This window comes from Leuresthes tenuis, unplaced genomic scaffold, assembly GCF_036924035.1.
Source record: "Leuresthes tenuis unplaced genomic scaffold, fLeuTen1.0.hap1 SCAF_3, whole genome shotgun sequence".
NCBI classification, from domain to species: domain Eukaryota; kingdom Metazoa; phylum Chordata; class Actinopteri; order Atheriniformes; family Atherinopsidae; genus Leuresthes; species Leuresthes tenuis.
In genome coordinates, this window is record NW_027325357.1 from 23,117,289 (window position 1) to 23,132,995 (window position 15,707).

At 39.1% G+C, this 15,707-nt stretch overlaps 2 protein-coding genes across 3 annotated transcripts; one reads left to right on the top strand and one right to left on the bottom strand.

Annotated features, from left to right (window-relative positions):
* Nucleotides 1-3,709: 3,709 nt before the first annotated feature.
* On the bottom strand, nucleotides 3,710-6,136 carry nudt2 (nudix (nucleoside diphosphate linked moiety X)-type motif 2). 2 transcript variants are annotated; one of them, XM_072382620.1, is made up of 3 exons: nucleotides 6,061-6,136; nucleotides 4,439-4,569; nucleotides 3,710-4,345 (listed from the first exon to the last, which is right to left on the bottom strand). In XM_072382620.1, exons 2-3 carry the CDS (start codon nucleotides 4,563-4,565, stop codon nucleotides 4,023-4,025), a joined length of 450 nt encoding a protein of 149 aa, XP_072238721.1. In that variant the 5' UTR covers nucleotides 4,566-4,569; nucleotides 6,061-6,136; the 3' UTR covers nucleotides 3,710-4,022. The 2 variants fall into 2 exon arrangements, with proteins under 2 accessions (XP_072238721.1, XP_072238720.1); XM_072382619.1 differs by having other exon boundaries at nucleotides 5,738-6,128.
* A 1,539-nt stretch (nucleotides 6,137-7,675) lies between these two features.
* rfesd (Rieske (Fe-S) domain containing) lies at nucleotides 7,676-12,797 on the top strand. The gene is made up of 4 exons (XM_072382621.1): nucleotides 7,676-7,766; nucleotides 8,679-8,836; nucleotides 11,853-11,887; nucleotides 12,089-12,797. Exons 2-4 carry the CDS (start codon nucleotides 8,695-8,697, stop codon nucleotides 12,392-12,394), a joined length of 483 nt encoding a protein of 160 aa, XP_072238722.1. The 5' UTR covers nucleotides 7,676-7,766; nucleotides 8,679-8,694; the 3' UTR covers nucleotides 12,395-12,797.
* The last annotated feature ends 2,910 nt before the right edge of the window (nucleotides 12,798-15,707 follow it).

Consider the following 15,707-nt stretch of genomic DNA (forward strand, 5'->3'; position numbering starts at 1 on the left):
ATTTATTTTTCAAAGAAATATAATGACACGAATAGAGAGGATGACGTGAATTGGCATGAAGTAAGCAGCTAGCAGCAGCTTAGCTTATTTTAGCACTCAGAAGGATGGGAAGGATCTAGCATGGCTCTGCCCAGCACTAACAAAGTGAGCCCACCAGCCAGCACCTGTAGAAAAATGTACAAACAACAGTTTGTGGATTTACTTGTTAAGATGCTAATTTTGGACAGGAGTTGTGACTTAAGCCAAGCCATGCTAGTTGTTCCCCACTTTCATGTCTGTGCTAAGCTAAGCTAAGCTAACTTCTGGCAGTAGCTCTGCATTCTACAAACATACACAAGAACATACATAAACTTTCTCATCGAAGCCTCAGCAGGAAGCAAAGATATTCCCAAAATGACAAACGGCTGCTTTCAAGCCAAGTTTAAACCTTCTGTTGCAAATGTCGAAATCTGAATCTGCCTTTTCTTTTTATAATGAAATATCCCGGTTTAGTGTAGACCCTATTTGATTGTCAGTTAAAAGCCTTTCTGTGATAGAATGGCCCACTTTGAAAGTATGTTTATATATAAATATATATATATATATATATATATATATATATATATATATATATATATATATATATATATTCAGAACAGGTGGAAAAAAGTGAGGTAGTGCTTCCCTTTTTGTGGAATAGCCATCAGCTATTATATATATATATATATATAAAAAAACACAATGTACAAATTGACTCACTGAAAAGACTGATGTCAGAGATGATGAAATATTAATGTATACACACTGTTACATACAAAAACTGAATGAAATAGTTAATTTGATCCGTGTGTGAGTGTGATAATGTGTGTGCAAATGTGTAGTTTTTGAGTTGTGGGTCCACACAGTGAGGTCCCCCTGAAGCCTTCGCATGGTCACACACTGAAAGACTGACGTGTTCACAGTGCTACTACAATGTGCCCACACCTTTTTTTGTTTTTGCCGTCTTTGTTGGCTTAATTTTCTTTTTAATTTAGACCCCCCCCCCCATCATATTGTGTTTGTTACTATGTAAATGTCACTCATAGGCTTCTGTTGTAAAAAAACCACATTGTTGGGTTTGTTTGCAAAATGGCTCAGATCTCTGTTGCTAAGCCTACATGTCCTCCATCACAGACAACAAAGAAAGTACCTTCTTCTTTTTCTTTTTTTTTGAGGGTGGGGTTAAAGTTAAGAGTGGTATGCAGATTGAAAATTATTGTGGTTAAGTTTGATAATCATTGACAAATAAAAGTATGTCCTCGAAGCCTGCTGAAAGCTTCTGATTGGTGATTATTAGTGTTTCATAGTTTGTTAGTTCATTACCTTATTTTCAGACATATCATTGAAAAAAAGGATTTAAAGGACCTTGCATTTCCACATGAAATGTTCAAGTCTTACTGGGTCTTACCAGGTCTTACCTGGATAAACCGTGAACAGTGGTCATTGGAAAATGGTGATTTTTTTTTTCTTTTCTCGTGTTTGGTAAATTACAAATAAAAGTATCCATGTCCATTGTACTGATGTGGAGTAAGTGCAAAGAACACAAACTCTCTTTGACCCAACTGACCAACTTCACTGTATTCGGAAAAATTAGAAGCCACACACTCCAAAAAAAGTTGAGATGAGGCAGAGTCATAAAATAATCAGTTTATTTGGTCTTAAAACCATTATTTCCTCAATAAAAAAACTGTAAATTAACTATTTCGTTCTGTCTCTACAGTGTATATTATCTTAGTGTGTAAAGGCCAAGAATGAAAACCACTGTTGGATGCACGTGACCTTTGAGCTCTGATGTGGAACTGCATGAAAAATCGCCATACCACCATTTAGCCACATGAGAAACCCCTTTCACTCAGTCCACCACTGCACCCATAAATGTAACCCAAAGTTGTTCACTTGAAGAGTTCACTTGAAGAGAGTCAACTGCGTGCAGAATCTGGACAAAAACTCGTCTTGGATGGAGAGGATTCAGAGAATATACATTTTGAGGTCAAATGACTCCACGCTTCAGCTGGCTTTGAGAAAAAGACTGCATGCCTGGTTTTTATCAGTAAAAAAAAGAAAAATCCAGCATCTGTGATGGTGTGGAGGTGTGTCAGTATCCAGGGCATGAGTGACTTGCAAAAGTATGATTTTGGAGAGAAAATATGCTCCAATCAAGGAAATCTCTTTTCGTGAGAGGAAAATAGTTTTTAGAACAATGCCAGAAATCATTCTGAGGCACCACTTACAAGAGCGGTGCCTAACAGCCAAATTAATCTGTGTTTCACACTGCCCGCCCGCAGTTCACATCTGCCTCCTACTGAAAATGTGTGACAGTATAATGAAGAAGAGAATCGGCAACAACAATGAATACGGATTGCTGAGCAGCTAACGTCTTAGAATTCACAAGAATGGCCACAGATTCCTCCAAAAGACTGTGACAATAGTGCCATCAGACTCCAAACAATTAAAAAATGTAAGTAAAAGAAAGAGTGACATAATACGATGGTAAACATGCATCTGTGCCAACATTTGAGTGTGTTGCTGGCATCAAATTCCAGATGTTTAAATTTTCTGTTTAAAAAAAAAATATTCGATGAATCCACAAATTACATATTTCAGTTTATGTTTCATCATCCCAACTCTCAGGAAATGGGGTTTGTAGATTCTTCTCATTTTGGAGCCAAACAACTCACATCTGTAAATACTAGGCATGGCGAGGGAGAGAGTATATTTTTGTATGCTCTTGGTAAACTGATTCACAGTAAAATGTTATGAGGACACGCCACACCTTCTAAGAAGCAGATCATTTAGAAATGAGGAAACACTGCGTAATCATTTGGTCATTTTAAGTTAGAACAAGTATTTGTGCTCTATCATTGAGACCTTTGCTCTAAACTATGCTCTGACAAGTGTTAAACCAAGCAGCGGTTCTAGTTTTACTTTGTACAGTATGTATGTCACAGGATAAAACGATAGGTCGCTGGAAACTACAGCTCACCTCTGCTTCCACGTTTCCTGCGTCTTCATCATGAAAAAAGACACTTAGTTGGCATCGGCACTTCCATCCTGCTTTATGTGTGGAAAGCGATTATTTGAGACCAGGTCTTTAAAAAGAATTACAGTTCATTTGATCGTCAGGAATGGATTCCCTGATGTTTATCGGTTACTATTTACAATAAATGCATTCAATTAGAATTGTTACGTAATGGCATCCTTTCTTAAATGTTATGATCAATATTTTCAACTTGATAATAATGATGTCTAATATTTGCTTTTCATTTCTGGACAGCAACAACTTTGGGTAACACCACAGCCCACTGTGATCTGGGCCTTACAGAACCAACTGTGCAGCTTTATGAAATAATGTGTTTGTCGCCACCTTGTGGCAGGATATAACACTTGCAATCCATCTTTATCCAGTTAACGTTTCATGGACATGGTCATGTCTAAACTCACCCTGTGTTCCCTTAAATCTTTGTTATTTGCATTTAGTAAATTGAGGATACATCAAGAGGTAGAATAAAACATTTTGTTTTAATTAAATCTGATTCCACCAATAGACAATGCGAAAACTACCACGTAACACATAACACTCTTTAAGTTGTTATTTTGCTTGGTTATGGGACCATGTTACAGGTTAAAAGGCTCAATTAATTTAGTTTTTCTATACTCTGTGTTGTGTATATCAGATTATTCACATCCAAACAAAGATGATTTCTTGATTCAATCCCCTTAGATGTGGCTAAGATCCGAGTGCACAGAGTATCAAGACTTTGTGCACAGACGGATGTCATCTCCTTACATAAGACCACACAGGAGAGACAAAGTCTTTTAACAAACAGCAAAGGCAGAAAAAGTTGAATCCTTTTACAGTCCAGTTACACAAATAAGGGACGGTATCATCACATTGGCTTGAACAGAAAAACAACAACAAAAAAGAGCAGGGTGGGATATGACCCAGCTGAGAGTTACTTTCCTTCCTTAAAACACGCAGTCTTTTCAGTTTACATTTTGACATTTCACTGCTTGTCCTGCTGTGCTTCTAAGTGTCTTTGTGCTGCTCTCAGAGTGTTCTGCAGGTCTTTGTACCCGGCCAGAGCGCAGGCCTCCTCCAGCTGGGCCCAGCGGTAGTCCTGATGCTCGTCAGACAGAGTCACCGCTGTTCCTGGGTCTCTCAGCTCGGCCAGCCAGTACAGCACCTCTTTGGGTCTGCCACGGACCTCGTAGTGCAGCTCCTGCACAAAGCCGTCAATCACCCTCAGGTGCTCCGCCCCCAGACCCGCCTCCTCCTTGGTCTCTCTCAGAGCTGTGGTGAGGTCGTCCTCACCTGGGTCCACGTGACCTGGCAGTGAACACATTGGAGGCTGACAGTTAAAAGCATTTCAAGCTAAACAAATAGAATACAGCTCATGTGACCATAATGATAACAACACACCTTTGGGTGGGGTCCAGTGGTGTTCCCCATAAGAAGTCTGCAAGAGGAGATACTCAATGTTGCCTGGTGGGGGCATGCAGCCAAGAAGGTGGCGAAACACTATAAAGCCACAAGCTCGAAGCGCCATCTTCCTGTTTAACAAATTGCCAGATAAAGAATTCTTTCAATTTTCTTGTGCTTGTTAAAAAAAAGACCAGTAGTCCCAATAATCATCCACTGAAAGCTTTGGGTGGACTCAACAGTAGGGTGGGAAACTTTGGCCAATGGTCCTGCCATTCTTGTGCATGTTAGTGTGGTGCATCCAACTTACTGAAAAACAATTACAGACCATGTTAACCCCCCTCATGACATGGTTCTTTCTGATAGCGGTGGCCATTTTCAGCAGCATAACACACTCTCTTACAAGAGCAAAAATCGTTTAATCGTTTGAGTAGCAAGAGTTCACTGTGCTGGGAAAAACGAGTCCAATCCACTGAGGCGTCATCTCAAGAGGTTATAGGACTTGAAGACCTGCTCTGACATCTCAGATTACCGCCCCAATGGGAGACTTTAAAAGGTGCTGTGGAGTCCCCGCCTGTTTAAATGTGGTGGAGGATAAGCCTGTCAAAATTGTCAAACAATCACCCAATCAATTATTTGAATTAGCCCCATTATGGTTACTTGTTTTCATTCACCTTCACAAAAACACATCTCCATCACTATTGTTCACAACTTTTTCCACTCCTGCTGTGCCCCCCCCTTGTTCTGCAGGGGTTTAATGGTGCCTAAGTGGAGAATCAGTGCCACCACATGTTCATCTCAAAATTAGTTTGAGGGATTTATTATTTTAAAATAAAATGACAGGCACATTTTGGTTTTTAAAGTGAAGGGAAAAGGCAAAAAGCTGGGAGGATGCCATTTGACACAGTTGTGGCAAAATGATGGAAGTAAAAAACACTAACACTAGTGATCTGTGGTGAAAAAAAATATACGGCCTACATCCCATCATCTTCCTATCTTTATGGTGCATGTATGTTAAACTATCATTAGGCCTATACGGAGACTGGAAGAAGAAAGTATTGTTAATCACAGTTAATCATCAGGTAACATGTCATGATAGCAACGACTGTAACTGTGACTGATCGGTGCTACATATGCAGACCTTTGCCCAAGCTGTACCATTTACATAATGCCATGATTGGATCGTGTGGTTGAACACGTGTAATCCGGAGGTGGTCACTTTGATTCAAATGGGCTAAACCGACTAAGTGCCGGGTTTCCTGTTCAAACTTTATACACAAATCTTCACAATTTACGTACACAAACGGAACAAGTCCCACAGTAATTGTGTTACCACACCATGGTGTAAGCACGAGGAAGAAAATATAAAGCCCTCTTTTACATGGCCAGTCAACTTTCTTTTTTTTTTTAAACATACAAACTATCGAGACTGATTCCATGTGTACTTAATGACTGAACCTAGCGTAAAGAGCTGTCAAATCCACGATGTTAGCAAGCTGGCCTTCTTCTACCACACAGACTGAACTTTAATTCCGCTCTGCGTCTCCTTCTCTTCTGCCCTTTACTGACTACTGGGCCCCCAAACAGTTAGCCACCCACTCTTAAAAACGTCCAAAACTTACTCTCTACTTGCAATGAGGAAATCACATTTAGCACAGGTAGATTTCTCAGCTAAGAGCACAGCGGTGCATCGACAAATTGGTCCGGCAGGATTTTGAGACTGATACAAACAGTTCCGCTTTGTGAAGAAGCGCAGATGACCAATGAGCGCAGATCTGAATGTAAAATTCTCGTCCTGCGCACTTTTAGTTTCATTATATTTCACTCTCTATATATAGAATATAGTGTCATGTTTTCTCATCTTACCCTCACAGTAATATTTTTGTGACTGTTTGAACCTCACAAATTTCTCCTCTCGTTGCTGCAGCGTGTTCAAATTTGTACATTACATCTACCAAACCAAAATTAAGATGATATTTATTAACGTTTCACAGTAATCAAGTTATACTGAATAAAAGTGTACCAAAACAAAGGATTCTGACATTTGAAAAAAATATATTCATGATACATCTCTATCATGCCTAATTCTTCTGGCTCTGTCAATAAAGTACATGTTTGTATGTTTTACTAGATTTGATTTAATATGAAATGGTCTTGTTTTTTTTTTAATCACATTATATTCTTTATCATACTCAGTGGGTTCCCCCCCCCCCCCCACATATAAATATCCATCCTGTTTTTAATTAAAAGTCTCTGTGTGATACAGTAACAGTACTAACACAATGTAATACAACATCTACCATAAGTTGTAGTCTATTAATGATCTATCTTTTCATATTTAGCCAAAAAAAGGGAATAATTTGACTTCATGGTTATTACTGAAGTCTGTTAACATACATGAGGAGTACAAAGCATTAGGTACATGTTTATTGAATGCAATACAGTAAACAACAAGCAGCACCACATACTATGAACTCAATACTAAACATATACACTAATATCTAATTACCAGGGCTAATAAACAGCCATAAGCAACCCATAACATATTTAGGTACACCACTGAAATTTAACATAATTCTAGACAAATCTACCATTGATTTTCTGTGTGTATCATGTTAACAAATAGAATATTCTGTGTGTAAAACATCATTCTGCTGCCAAATCAAAGCAGGGCAGAGGAGTAGAATGAACTATATCCAAAAGTCATTTGACATATATATCAAGGCCTTGATTTGCCTTGTTTTTTTCAAGCAAATATAGGAGACTCAAGTTTTGTTTTGTTTTTTGCTCTTTTTGCTGTATAAGGTTTCTTCTTTATTATCTGGACTTAATTAGAGTGTTTGAACTGAGTCCTAACCCTTTAACCCTTATTTGGAGGTTTGATTTGCTTTAATGACAGAGATCTGAAACAGACAAACTCACAGACGCACAGGCATGCCTAAACAAAGAAAGCTTACATTTTTATAGTGTTTGCCAACTCATAGCAGACTAACAGATTACATTAAATTGGCCTTAAAATGATTTGTACATTTTTAAAAAAATAAATTAATACATTTATTACAGATATATCCTGTTGACACGTTCTTAATAGCAAATAGCTTTTGTGTGTCAGAAATGAAGCTAACATGTCCAGATGTCATCAGATTAATGGAGAGGGGTTCATGTCTGAGAGGAGTGAGATAAGAAACATACCCAGATTAGGATGGGCCTTCTGAGACAGCCTGTGTGCCAAGATAATGGAGATGGGCGTTCCTTTACACATAACCCTGAACTGTCCGCGGAGCAGTTGTTCCATTTGATGGAGGAGACACAGCTGCTGAGTTTCAAGGTAAAGACAATATAAGAGGTAATTTCCACTTTGTCATGTTCAACAATATGTATAAGGACAAGGATGCAAACTGACAGAGCAGTGCAACAATATTCTGAAAGAATGATACAAATTTAGCCTCAATAGTCCCTAAAGGGCTCGCTTGAAAAAGTTTTCCTTTTTCTTTTGTTTGACAAAATCCTTTTGTTCTTTTGTATCTTCTCTCTGAAAATCGTCTTTGTTTTAGCCATAGGCTTGAAGACGTGTGTATTTTGCTGCTACTACTGTGCTTAGTCAGCCTGCACTGTAGTACTCATTATTCTACTTTGTTATATGTGAGTCACACTCGCATCCGGATAATTCTTATGCACTGCCCACATGGACATTACACATGGATAGATGTTGCACTGAGGCTTTTGAATAACCAGTGACTGTGCTGAACGATGATAGCCAAACATATGTAATTTTCCTTATGTGCCAGTTCCTGTCAGTCATATACGTGAATCACTAGGCACTCGACTGAAAATTTATTTTGCATTTGGGGGGCACAAAATAACCAACAAAACTGTCAAAATGTCCACTAAATGTTTATCGGATTATAGTAAGACAGATGTTAAGGATTAATGCTGTAAGTCTTATGCTCAATGTTCTGGAGGTGTTGTAGACTTAAAGTAAGCTGACAACTGTGACCAGAGGTGCCAACACTGTAAACTGTTGACGAATCCAAAAAACACTCTTTCCACGTGTAGTTTAAGGATTTGGTGGTTCTCAGACTGAAATATGTCACATCTACTTGGTTCCACCTGCATCGTGACAGTGATGATGAGATAGTTACAGTTGTGTACCAAATCTCGGTGGTATGAAAAGTACAATTTCAAATTATAACATGAAAAACTGACAAATTGGGATATTTTGTGCTTTTTCTTGAAACAGAGTTTTACAGCGAGTCATGGGGGAACAGCCACTTCATTTTGTGGGCAAGAAGGATGAACTGATTGAAGCAAAGCGCTCTTTCAGAACAGTAGCGGGTCGGGACATATTGATTATCCACCACCAGGGAACCTTCTATGCTCTGGACTCTTACTGTTATCGTGAGTACAGGTTTTTTTACAGGTGAAAATTTGAAACACCTGCTTCCTTTTGGAGATGGAAAGCATGACTATAATTATCAAGTTCCCCTGCATACCTACAAGCCAGAAGACTTTATTGAGCACCATACACTCTGTCCTGAACAGCATATGCTGATAAAAGCCAAATCACTGAATCTGTGGCTGCCAATATGAATCCCCTGATGTTTCATTTCCTATCCAGTTTCTAAAAAACAACAGACTGTCGCTACTTATCAATAATTCAAACCCCATGTTCAACTGGAATGAATAAAATGGAATATGATGATATCTAACAGACATCGGAACAGTAATATGACATTAAAAAAAATTATCTCAGAGAGGCTGAGGAGTTGACATCAACAGTTCAAGTCTAAATCAAAGAACATGGTGATTTCACTGTCTACAGCAAATGATATCTAAAGAATATTGTAAGCCAGCATTGCCCTATCACAGATGTATTTCATTCACTGACATAAAAACATTATTTTCACAGAACACAATTTAAAAAACAGAAAAACTATTTATGCAATTTAGAAATTGTGTTCACACACACAGTCTTGAGAAAAACAAAGTACAGCCTCTCTCAACACTAGGTTTTTACATATCAAAACATGATAGAATATAATCTGGTCCTCACCAGGTCCTAAAATAAGGGAAATACAACATCAGAAGAACAACAACACATTTTTACACTTTTTACACTGTGTCATGCTTTAATATACAAAAACTAATCAAAAATGGAGAACCAGTGTGTGAAAAAGCAAGCTCATACTTATTGCTTTCTTAGAGATTAGGAGGACAAGCAGCCAGGTTCTGCTAGTCAAATGCACTTGGCTAATTGTTGTCCGGCTAGTGTGAGCACCTCTATAAAAGTAGAAGTTTCATCAGTTTGCTGTTCTGGAGCATTCAGGTGGGTGTTAACATGATGCCAAGCTGGAGACACATCAGCAATTAGTCCATCATTCTACAGGGAGAAAGATTTTAGTGAAAAACAGTCAAGAGTGGATGTCTCAGCAAGTTCACCCGGAGGTCAGACTGTGCAATGCTCAGAGGGATAGCCAAAAAACCCCAACATCGAAGACTCCACATGCCTCAGTTAGCATGATGAATGGTAATATGAAAGCTGTGGCAGAAAATTTAGGAAAAGACTGAAGAAGTTTGGCTTGTTGGGAAGGGTTTCTGGAGAAAGCCTCTTCTCTTTGAAAAGAACATGGCAGCTGAGTTCAGGTTTGCAAAGTTGCATCTGAATAAACCAAGAGACTTTAAAAACAATGTCCTTTGGACAGACACGACCATAGTGGAGCTGTGCGGTGAAAACCAAACACCCAATATCAGCACAAACACCTCATTCCGACTGTGAAGCACAGTGGTGGAGGGTTAACGATTTGGGTTTGTTTTGCAGCCACAGGACCTGGACACCTTGTGGCCTATGGGTCCACCATCAACTCCTCTGTATGTCAAAGTACTCCAGAGTCAAATGTAAGGCCATCTGTCCGACAGATCCAAATGTTTGGCTAAAATTGGGTAACACAACAGGACAAAGATCCCGTACACAGCAACAAATCTATCACAGGATGACTGAAAAAAGAAAAGAATCAAGTCAAAGTCCAGACCTCAACCTGATTGAAACACCCTGAACAGACTTTAAAAGGGTTACATATAAATGAATGTCTGCGAACCTAACTGATCTGAAGCAACACTGTAAAGAAGGGTGGGCCAAAATGCCTCCATAACAATGCAGAAGACGGATAACATCATACAGAAAACAATCACCTAAAATAGATCCTGTTAAAGGTAGTTTACAAGCTATAGAATAATAGGGTTTGCTGAGTTTTTCCCACACTGCTTCTGCATTTTGAATAGTTTTTTCTTCAATAGATAACATCACAATGTAATATGTCATGAGTTGTGGTTCAACTGAGCTTGTTTTTTCACCTGATTTTAAGACCTGGTAAGGACCAGGGGATATTATATCTGGTCCTGACACATGAAAACCTTAGATTTGAAAGAGTTTGTGCTTTTTGCTTTTCTTACAAGGCTGTACAATTTGGAAAGCTAATGAACAATGAACACATCTTTTTCTCAGTTCATTATACATTATCCATACTGAAATAATATTGACTGATACACTGATTTAGTTTTCTTCCTAAATATACAAAGTCCTGTAGCAGTTGGGCTCTGATTGAATAGTTAAAAGATTCAGATAATCCAGAAAACAATGCTGCACACAGGGGACAGGGCCCAGATCAATATTCTCTGTGTTGAGATGTGCAGCCATTTAGGCAGCACTGCTTTAAGATCAGATGGGATTCTGTGGTAGAAATCTCTGCATTAGCTGGATGCAGGAATACAAGTTAGAACCCCAGTGAAAAAAAATGCAGATACAAGATTGAGAAATACTGCCTCCGTCTCTGGACTGAGGTGAAGTAAAACACTTTACTCCAGAACAACAAATCAGGATCTGAAACGAATGATATATTCTCCTAAATTAGAAGGAGAGGAATCATCCAGCACATCATCTTTGCTCCATTCAAAAGCCAGTATTCCTGATAGTGTGGTGGGGATGGATATGGATGGCATATGATATGGGCAACTACAGGAAGCCTTTCTTAATTCTAAGTCAGACTGCATTCTGTATAGATAGCAATGTATTGGACCTGGTCTGCTTGCAGCTTAGATCTGTCATCTACTAAGAAAACTTGGAGGAAAAAATATAATATGCCATTGGTCTTCTTAATTCACTGGCTCCACATTTTTTAAATGAACATATTTATTTGAAAAAAAAAAACAATGAAATTCCTAATTTTCTACATTTGATTAGTCTTAGTCGCATTTTGAGATACGGACAGGATTTATCTGTTTTCTTGTTAATCTTTGGAGCGTTCACATTGCACATGTTAACACAGATCCTAGTCACAGTGTGTTCAGTTTGTAAAGGATTAGCATGGTGTAAACTGCTGGATTTTTCTGTAATAAAGTCAAACTCTCTTCCTGACAGATGCTGGAGGAATGCTGCAGACTGGAGACATTGAGGTGAGGTTTTCACTTGACTAAAGAAGGTAGACTCTGACTCAGATGACTGGATCATGTTCCCACTTTTACATGTTAAAGTAACTGTACTTAAACACCTACAAACAACTGCTGGGCTGAGACACACAGGGATTCTGTAATTATGACATCAAATCTGCATAACATTAACATTACACTACTTGTTGTCTTCCCACTCACACACAGGAAATTAGTGGCAAGCTGTGCATAATTTGTCCGAAGCACAAGTACAAGATCGCTTTAGCCGACGGGGAGGGTTTGTACAAGGGCACAAACCCAAAGGAAAGGCCACCTGTGCCCAGATGGTACTCCAAAGGTATAAAGCAGCGGACCCACACAGTCACAGAGACCAATGGGGAGGTCTTTGTCAAGCTATCCATGCAGCCAGGATGGATCGAGTCAGACTACTACCAAGGAGAAAAGGGAAAGGCGGAAAGGGCTAAATCTGAGGCAGACGAGTCGGAAACACTCATAACAGACGATGACAGCTGAGGATTACTTCTCAATGTTTTTGGGTTTTTTTGATTTTTGCATTCTCTGATCTCCTTCACATGATTAACTTCGACGATAACTTTGATGTTTATTTACATCAACTCATAGATGGCTTTTTGAATGAGTTCAGGACCATTTAGAATAGAAAAAAACACGTGGATTATGTTTTGTTTCTTAAAATCATCTGAACAAAACAAACTTTTCTGTGGATGAATTTCGATTTTTTTCTCTGTCTGTTTATATTGGAAAGCAGAATGAGATGTGTGCCCACGCTCTTCTTCTGCATATCTTCCTCTCACATATTATGCAAACTGCGAATCAATTGATGGGGTTTGCACTGATCAATAAGGTCCTTGAAGTGGATGAGTGTTTATGTGAAAAAAATAAAAAGATCACGCAACAACAGAGGCTGTGCTATCCATGTCTGTTTCCCTCTGGCACACGGAGATCAGTTTGGAGGGGGGGGGGTTATGTTGTGATATGTGTATCGTCCAAACAGAGACATGAGAAATTGCCTAATAAAGGGAAAAGTTACATTTTGTTGGTATCATTATTCATGGTACATCACAGTGGAATACTTTAAACATATCTGATACATCTATAGTGGATTTTATATCATTACTGGGGGATGGGAAAAACTATATCATAATTCATTGCAACTACAATACAGAAGAGTTGAGTTTTGTAATTTCTAACCTTTTGATGTAAAAAATCAAGACAGCTTGTCACATTCAGATTATTTCTCTGATTCACAACAGCACAGACTAAAACAGCAAACTTGCCCCAGAACTGCAAATGCCATGGGTAAAGAACACAGAAGCCACGGACTATAATGTTCCAGTGAGCATGGATGATGTTAGTCTCTGTTACTCGCTTACAGCAGACTCCCAGCGTGGTCTGGAGGCTTTGGCCTAAGTGACACTTTGAATATAATCACAATACGCACGGGACCTTAGGTTACATAGAGTGAGGGGGTGAGCATGTGTGCCCAGATACCATGCATTAGATATTAAAATATGATTATGTTGTCGGATTGGGAATCTTGACACAAGGACAATTATCAGCAGGTGGTCATTTGTAATAGGTCAAGTGAGGGCTGTTTGTCAAGATAAAGAGCAGACTGCGAGGAAATTGCTAAGTAGGGCTACCAGAGGGATAAAAACAGCATATGAGCACCATGGCTTTGCAGTTGTAGAGAGAATTCCAATTCAGTGCATGCTTTATGTTATGGTTTACATTATGTAGCTGAGAATGACTCGGGAGGTTTCGATTAAATGTTTAAATCTCAGGGCTCTTTCTATCTAAAAAAGCTTGGAAGCCCTGGAGTTTATCCAGATCTTGTTTATTACCTATTATTTACAACTCCCACAACAAAAACTCGAAGCCAGTTTATGTATTTTGCAGTGGTGTTTTAAGAATCTCTTCAGTATTTTCTATACTTCTGTATCGGTGAGACCCAAAACATCATCAGATTCACATGATCCAATTTATACAAATAGGTGAAAAGTATCATTGCTAACCTTTAACTCATTGAGGGAAACCATCTAGTATTACATAACTGTGAATGGTGCAAAGTATGTGAACCTTTGCATTCAGTCTGTGGTGGGATCCTGAAGTGTTGATCGGTCCTGCACATCAGCTTGGAGAAATCTTAGCCCATTCCTCCATATAGATCAGTTTCAGGTTTTCCTCATGAACTGCTCCCTTCACATCCTTCAGCCATATTTCTGTTGGATTCAGGTCATGGCTTTGACTTCATGTTCTCTCTCTTTAACTGTTATTTGGTCAAATGATTATGTGCATGTCTGGTTGTCTTGCTGCATGACTCCCCTTCTGTAGTTCACAGAGAGATAGGCTGACTTTTTCTTGTAGTATTCTATGCTGTAATTCAGCTTTATTTTCATGGATCACTTTTAATCCGATCGATAGGCCAATCAGAATGAAAATGTCTCACGTAAACACACTTTTAATTCTGACCAACAGGAAAATGGAACCATGAGCATATACAATTAATGTGATTGTTTTTTTTAATTTTTTTTCTTGATTGGAATAATAAGGGTCTTTCTGCCCATCTTTGAACCATGTGTGCGGATAAGGTGATGCACTGAGTTTCCGAGGGGTAAAGACATGGCCAAAGCAAAACTGAACAGGTCTGATGGACAGTTTTGTTGGAGAACTTAAAGACTGTTGAATGTCTCAACATAATATTCTGAAGTGCTTCAATCTCGATCAGTAAATTGTGTAAGTGCAACTGTTCCTCTTTCTTAAGGTTCACTGACAGCCTTCTTATCTGCTCCCTGAAGGGGCCCTAAGTGAACTGAACCAAAGGTCGACTCACTCTTCACTTGTTTATTGGGCAGCGGAAGAAATAGGTCTGTGGTACAATTGGTACAATCACAATTAATTATATAATTTCCAGCCCTATGAGTAGGTCACTATAAATCTCCTGCTATGGAATGTGCTCTGCAACGTTCTGCCAACATGTGTGGTGACTCTTCTACTATAAAGCCAAGATAGTCTAAAATATGCAGTATGCAGTTTAGCGTTGTCTTGCTGAAATATGCAAAGCCATCCCCTGAAAAAGATCGTGTCTGAATGGGAGCACACGCTGCTCTAAAAGCTGTATATACCCGTCAGCACTGAAGGTCCCTTTCCGATGTGCAAGTTGCCTGTTCCACAGGCACTAATGCACCCTCACACGATCAGGGAGACGGGCTTTGGAACTAACTGATGATAACAAGCCGGATGGTCCCTCTCCTCTTTAGCTGATTTCCAAAAAGATGTTTAAATTTTGATTCATCTTATCACGGATCAGTTTTCCACTTTGCCTCAGTCCATTCTTAATGAGTGTGGCTCAGAGACGATGGCTGCTTTTCTGCAGTGTGATCACATTTAATATCTTCTTCTCCTGAGTTTAGGAGCACTTTTGTGCAGACAGTCTTCTGTTACTCCTGTCCCAACTCTTTTCTTTATATGTGCTTGTGCGAACAAGGTCAAGATGAGCTCATATATTGCATGATATAGTCAAATGTCTCACTGTCAACATTCGATGTTTTCTATGTTGTGAATGTGATACTGGTTTATGGCAAAATTCTGATCTTATTTACGTTTTACACAGCTTCTCACATCTGCAGGAACTGGAGGTGTTGGCAGTTTTCACGGGTTCTCACACTTTCAAGCACCTCTGTGGCCTATATCTCCTGGGTGTGATGGACTTTTGCAATCTTTGAACAGACATGGAAAGACGAGAGTTTTGCAGCAAACCCATCTTTGTCAAGACAAAACTACCTGCGCCGCGCCGCATGTGTGTGGC

What these genes read in the sequence shown, in the direction of transcription:
- nudt2 (XM_072382619.1), bottom strand. Translation starts at nt 5,877, where the DNA reads ATGGAATCAGTCTCGATAGTTTGTATGTTTAAAAAAAAAAAGAAAGTT. An exon ending in GTGGGACTTGTTCCGTTTGT is followed by an intron (nt 4,570 to 5,737) that starts GTACGTAAATTG and finishes TTTGTTAAACAG; the next exon opens with GAAGATGGCGCTTCGAGCTT. An exon ending in CCACTGGACCCCACCCAAAG is followed by an intron (nt 4,346 to 4,438) that starts GTGTGTTGTTAT and finishes GTTCACTGCCAG; the next exon opens with GTCACGTGGACCCAGGTGAG.
- rfesd (XM_072382621.1), top strand. Translation starts at nt 8,695, where the DNA reads ATGGGGGAACAGCCACTTCATTTTGTGGGCAAGAAGGATGAACTGATT. An exon ending in TCTGGACTCTTACTGTTATC is followed by an intron (nt 8,837 to 11,852) that starts GTGAGTACAGGT and finishes TCTTCCTGACAG; the next exon opens with ATGCTGGAGGAATGCTGCAG. An exon ending in TGCAGACTGGAGACATTGAG is followed by an intron (nt 11,888 to 12,088) that starts GTGAGGTTTTCA and finishes ACTCACACACAG; the next exon opens with GAAATTAGTGGCAAGCTGTG.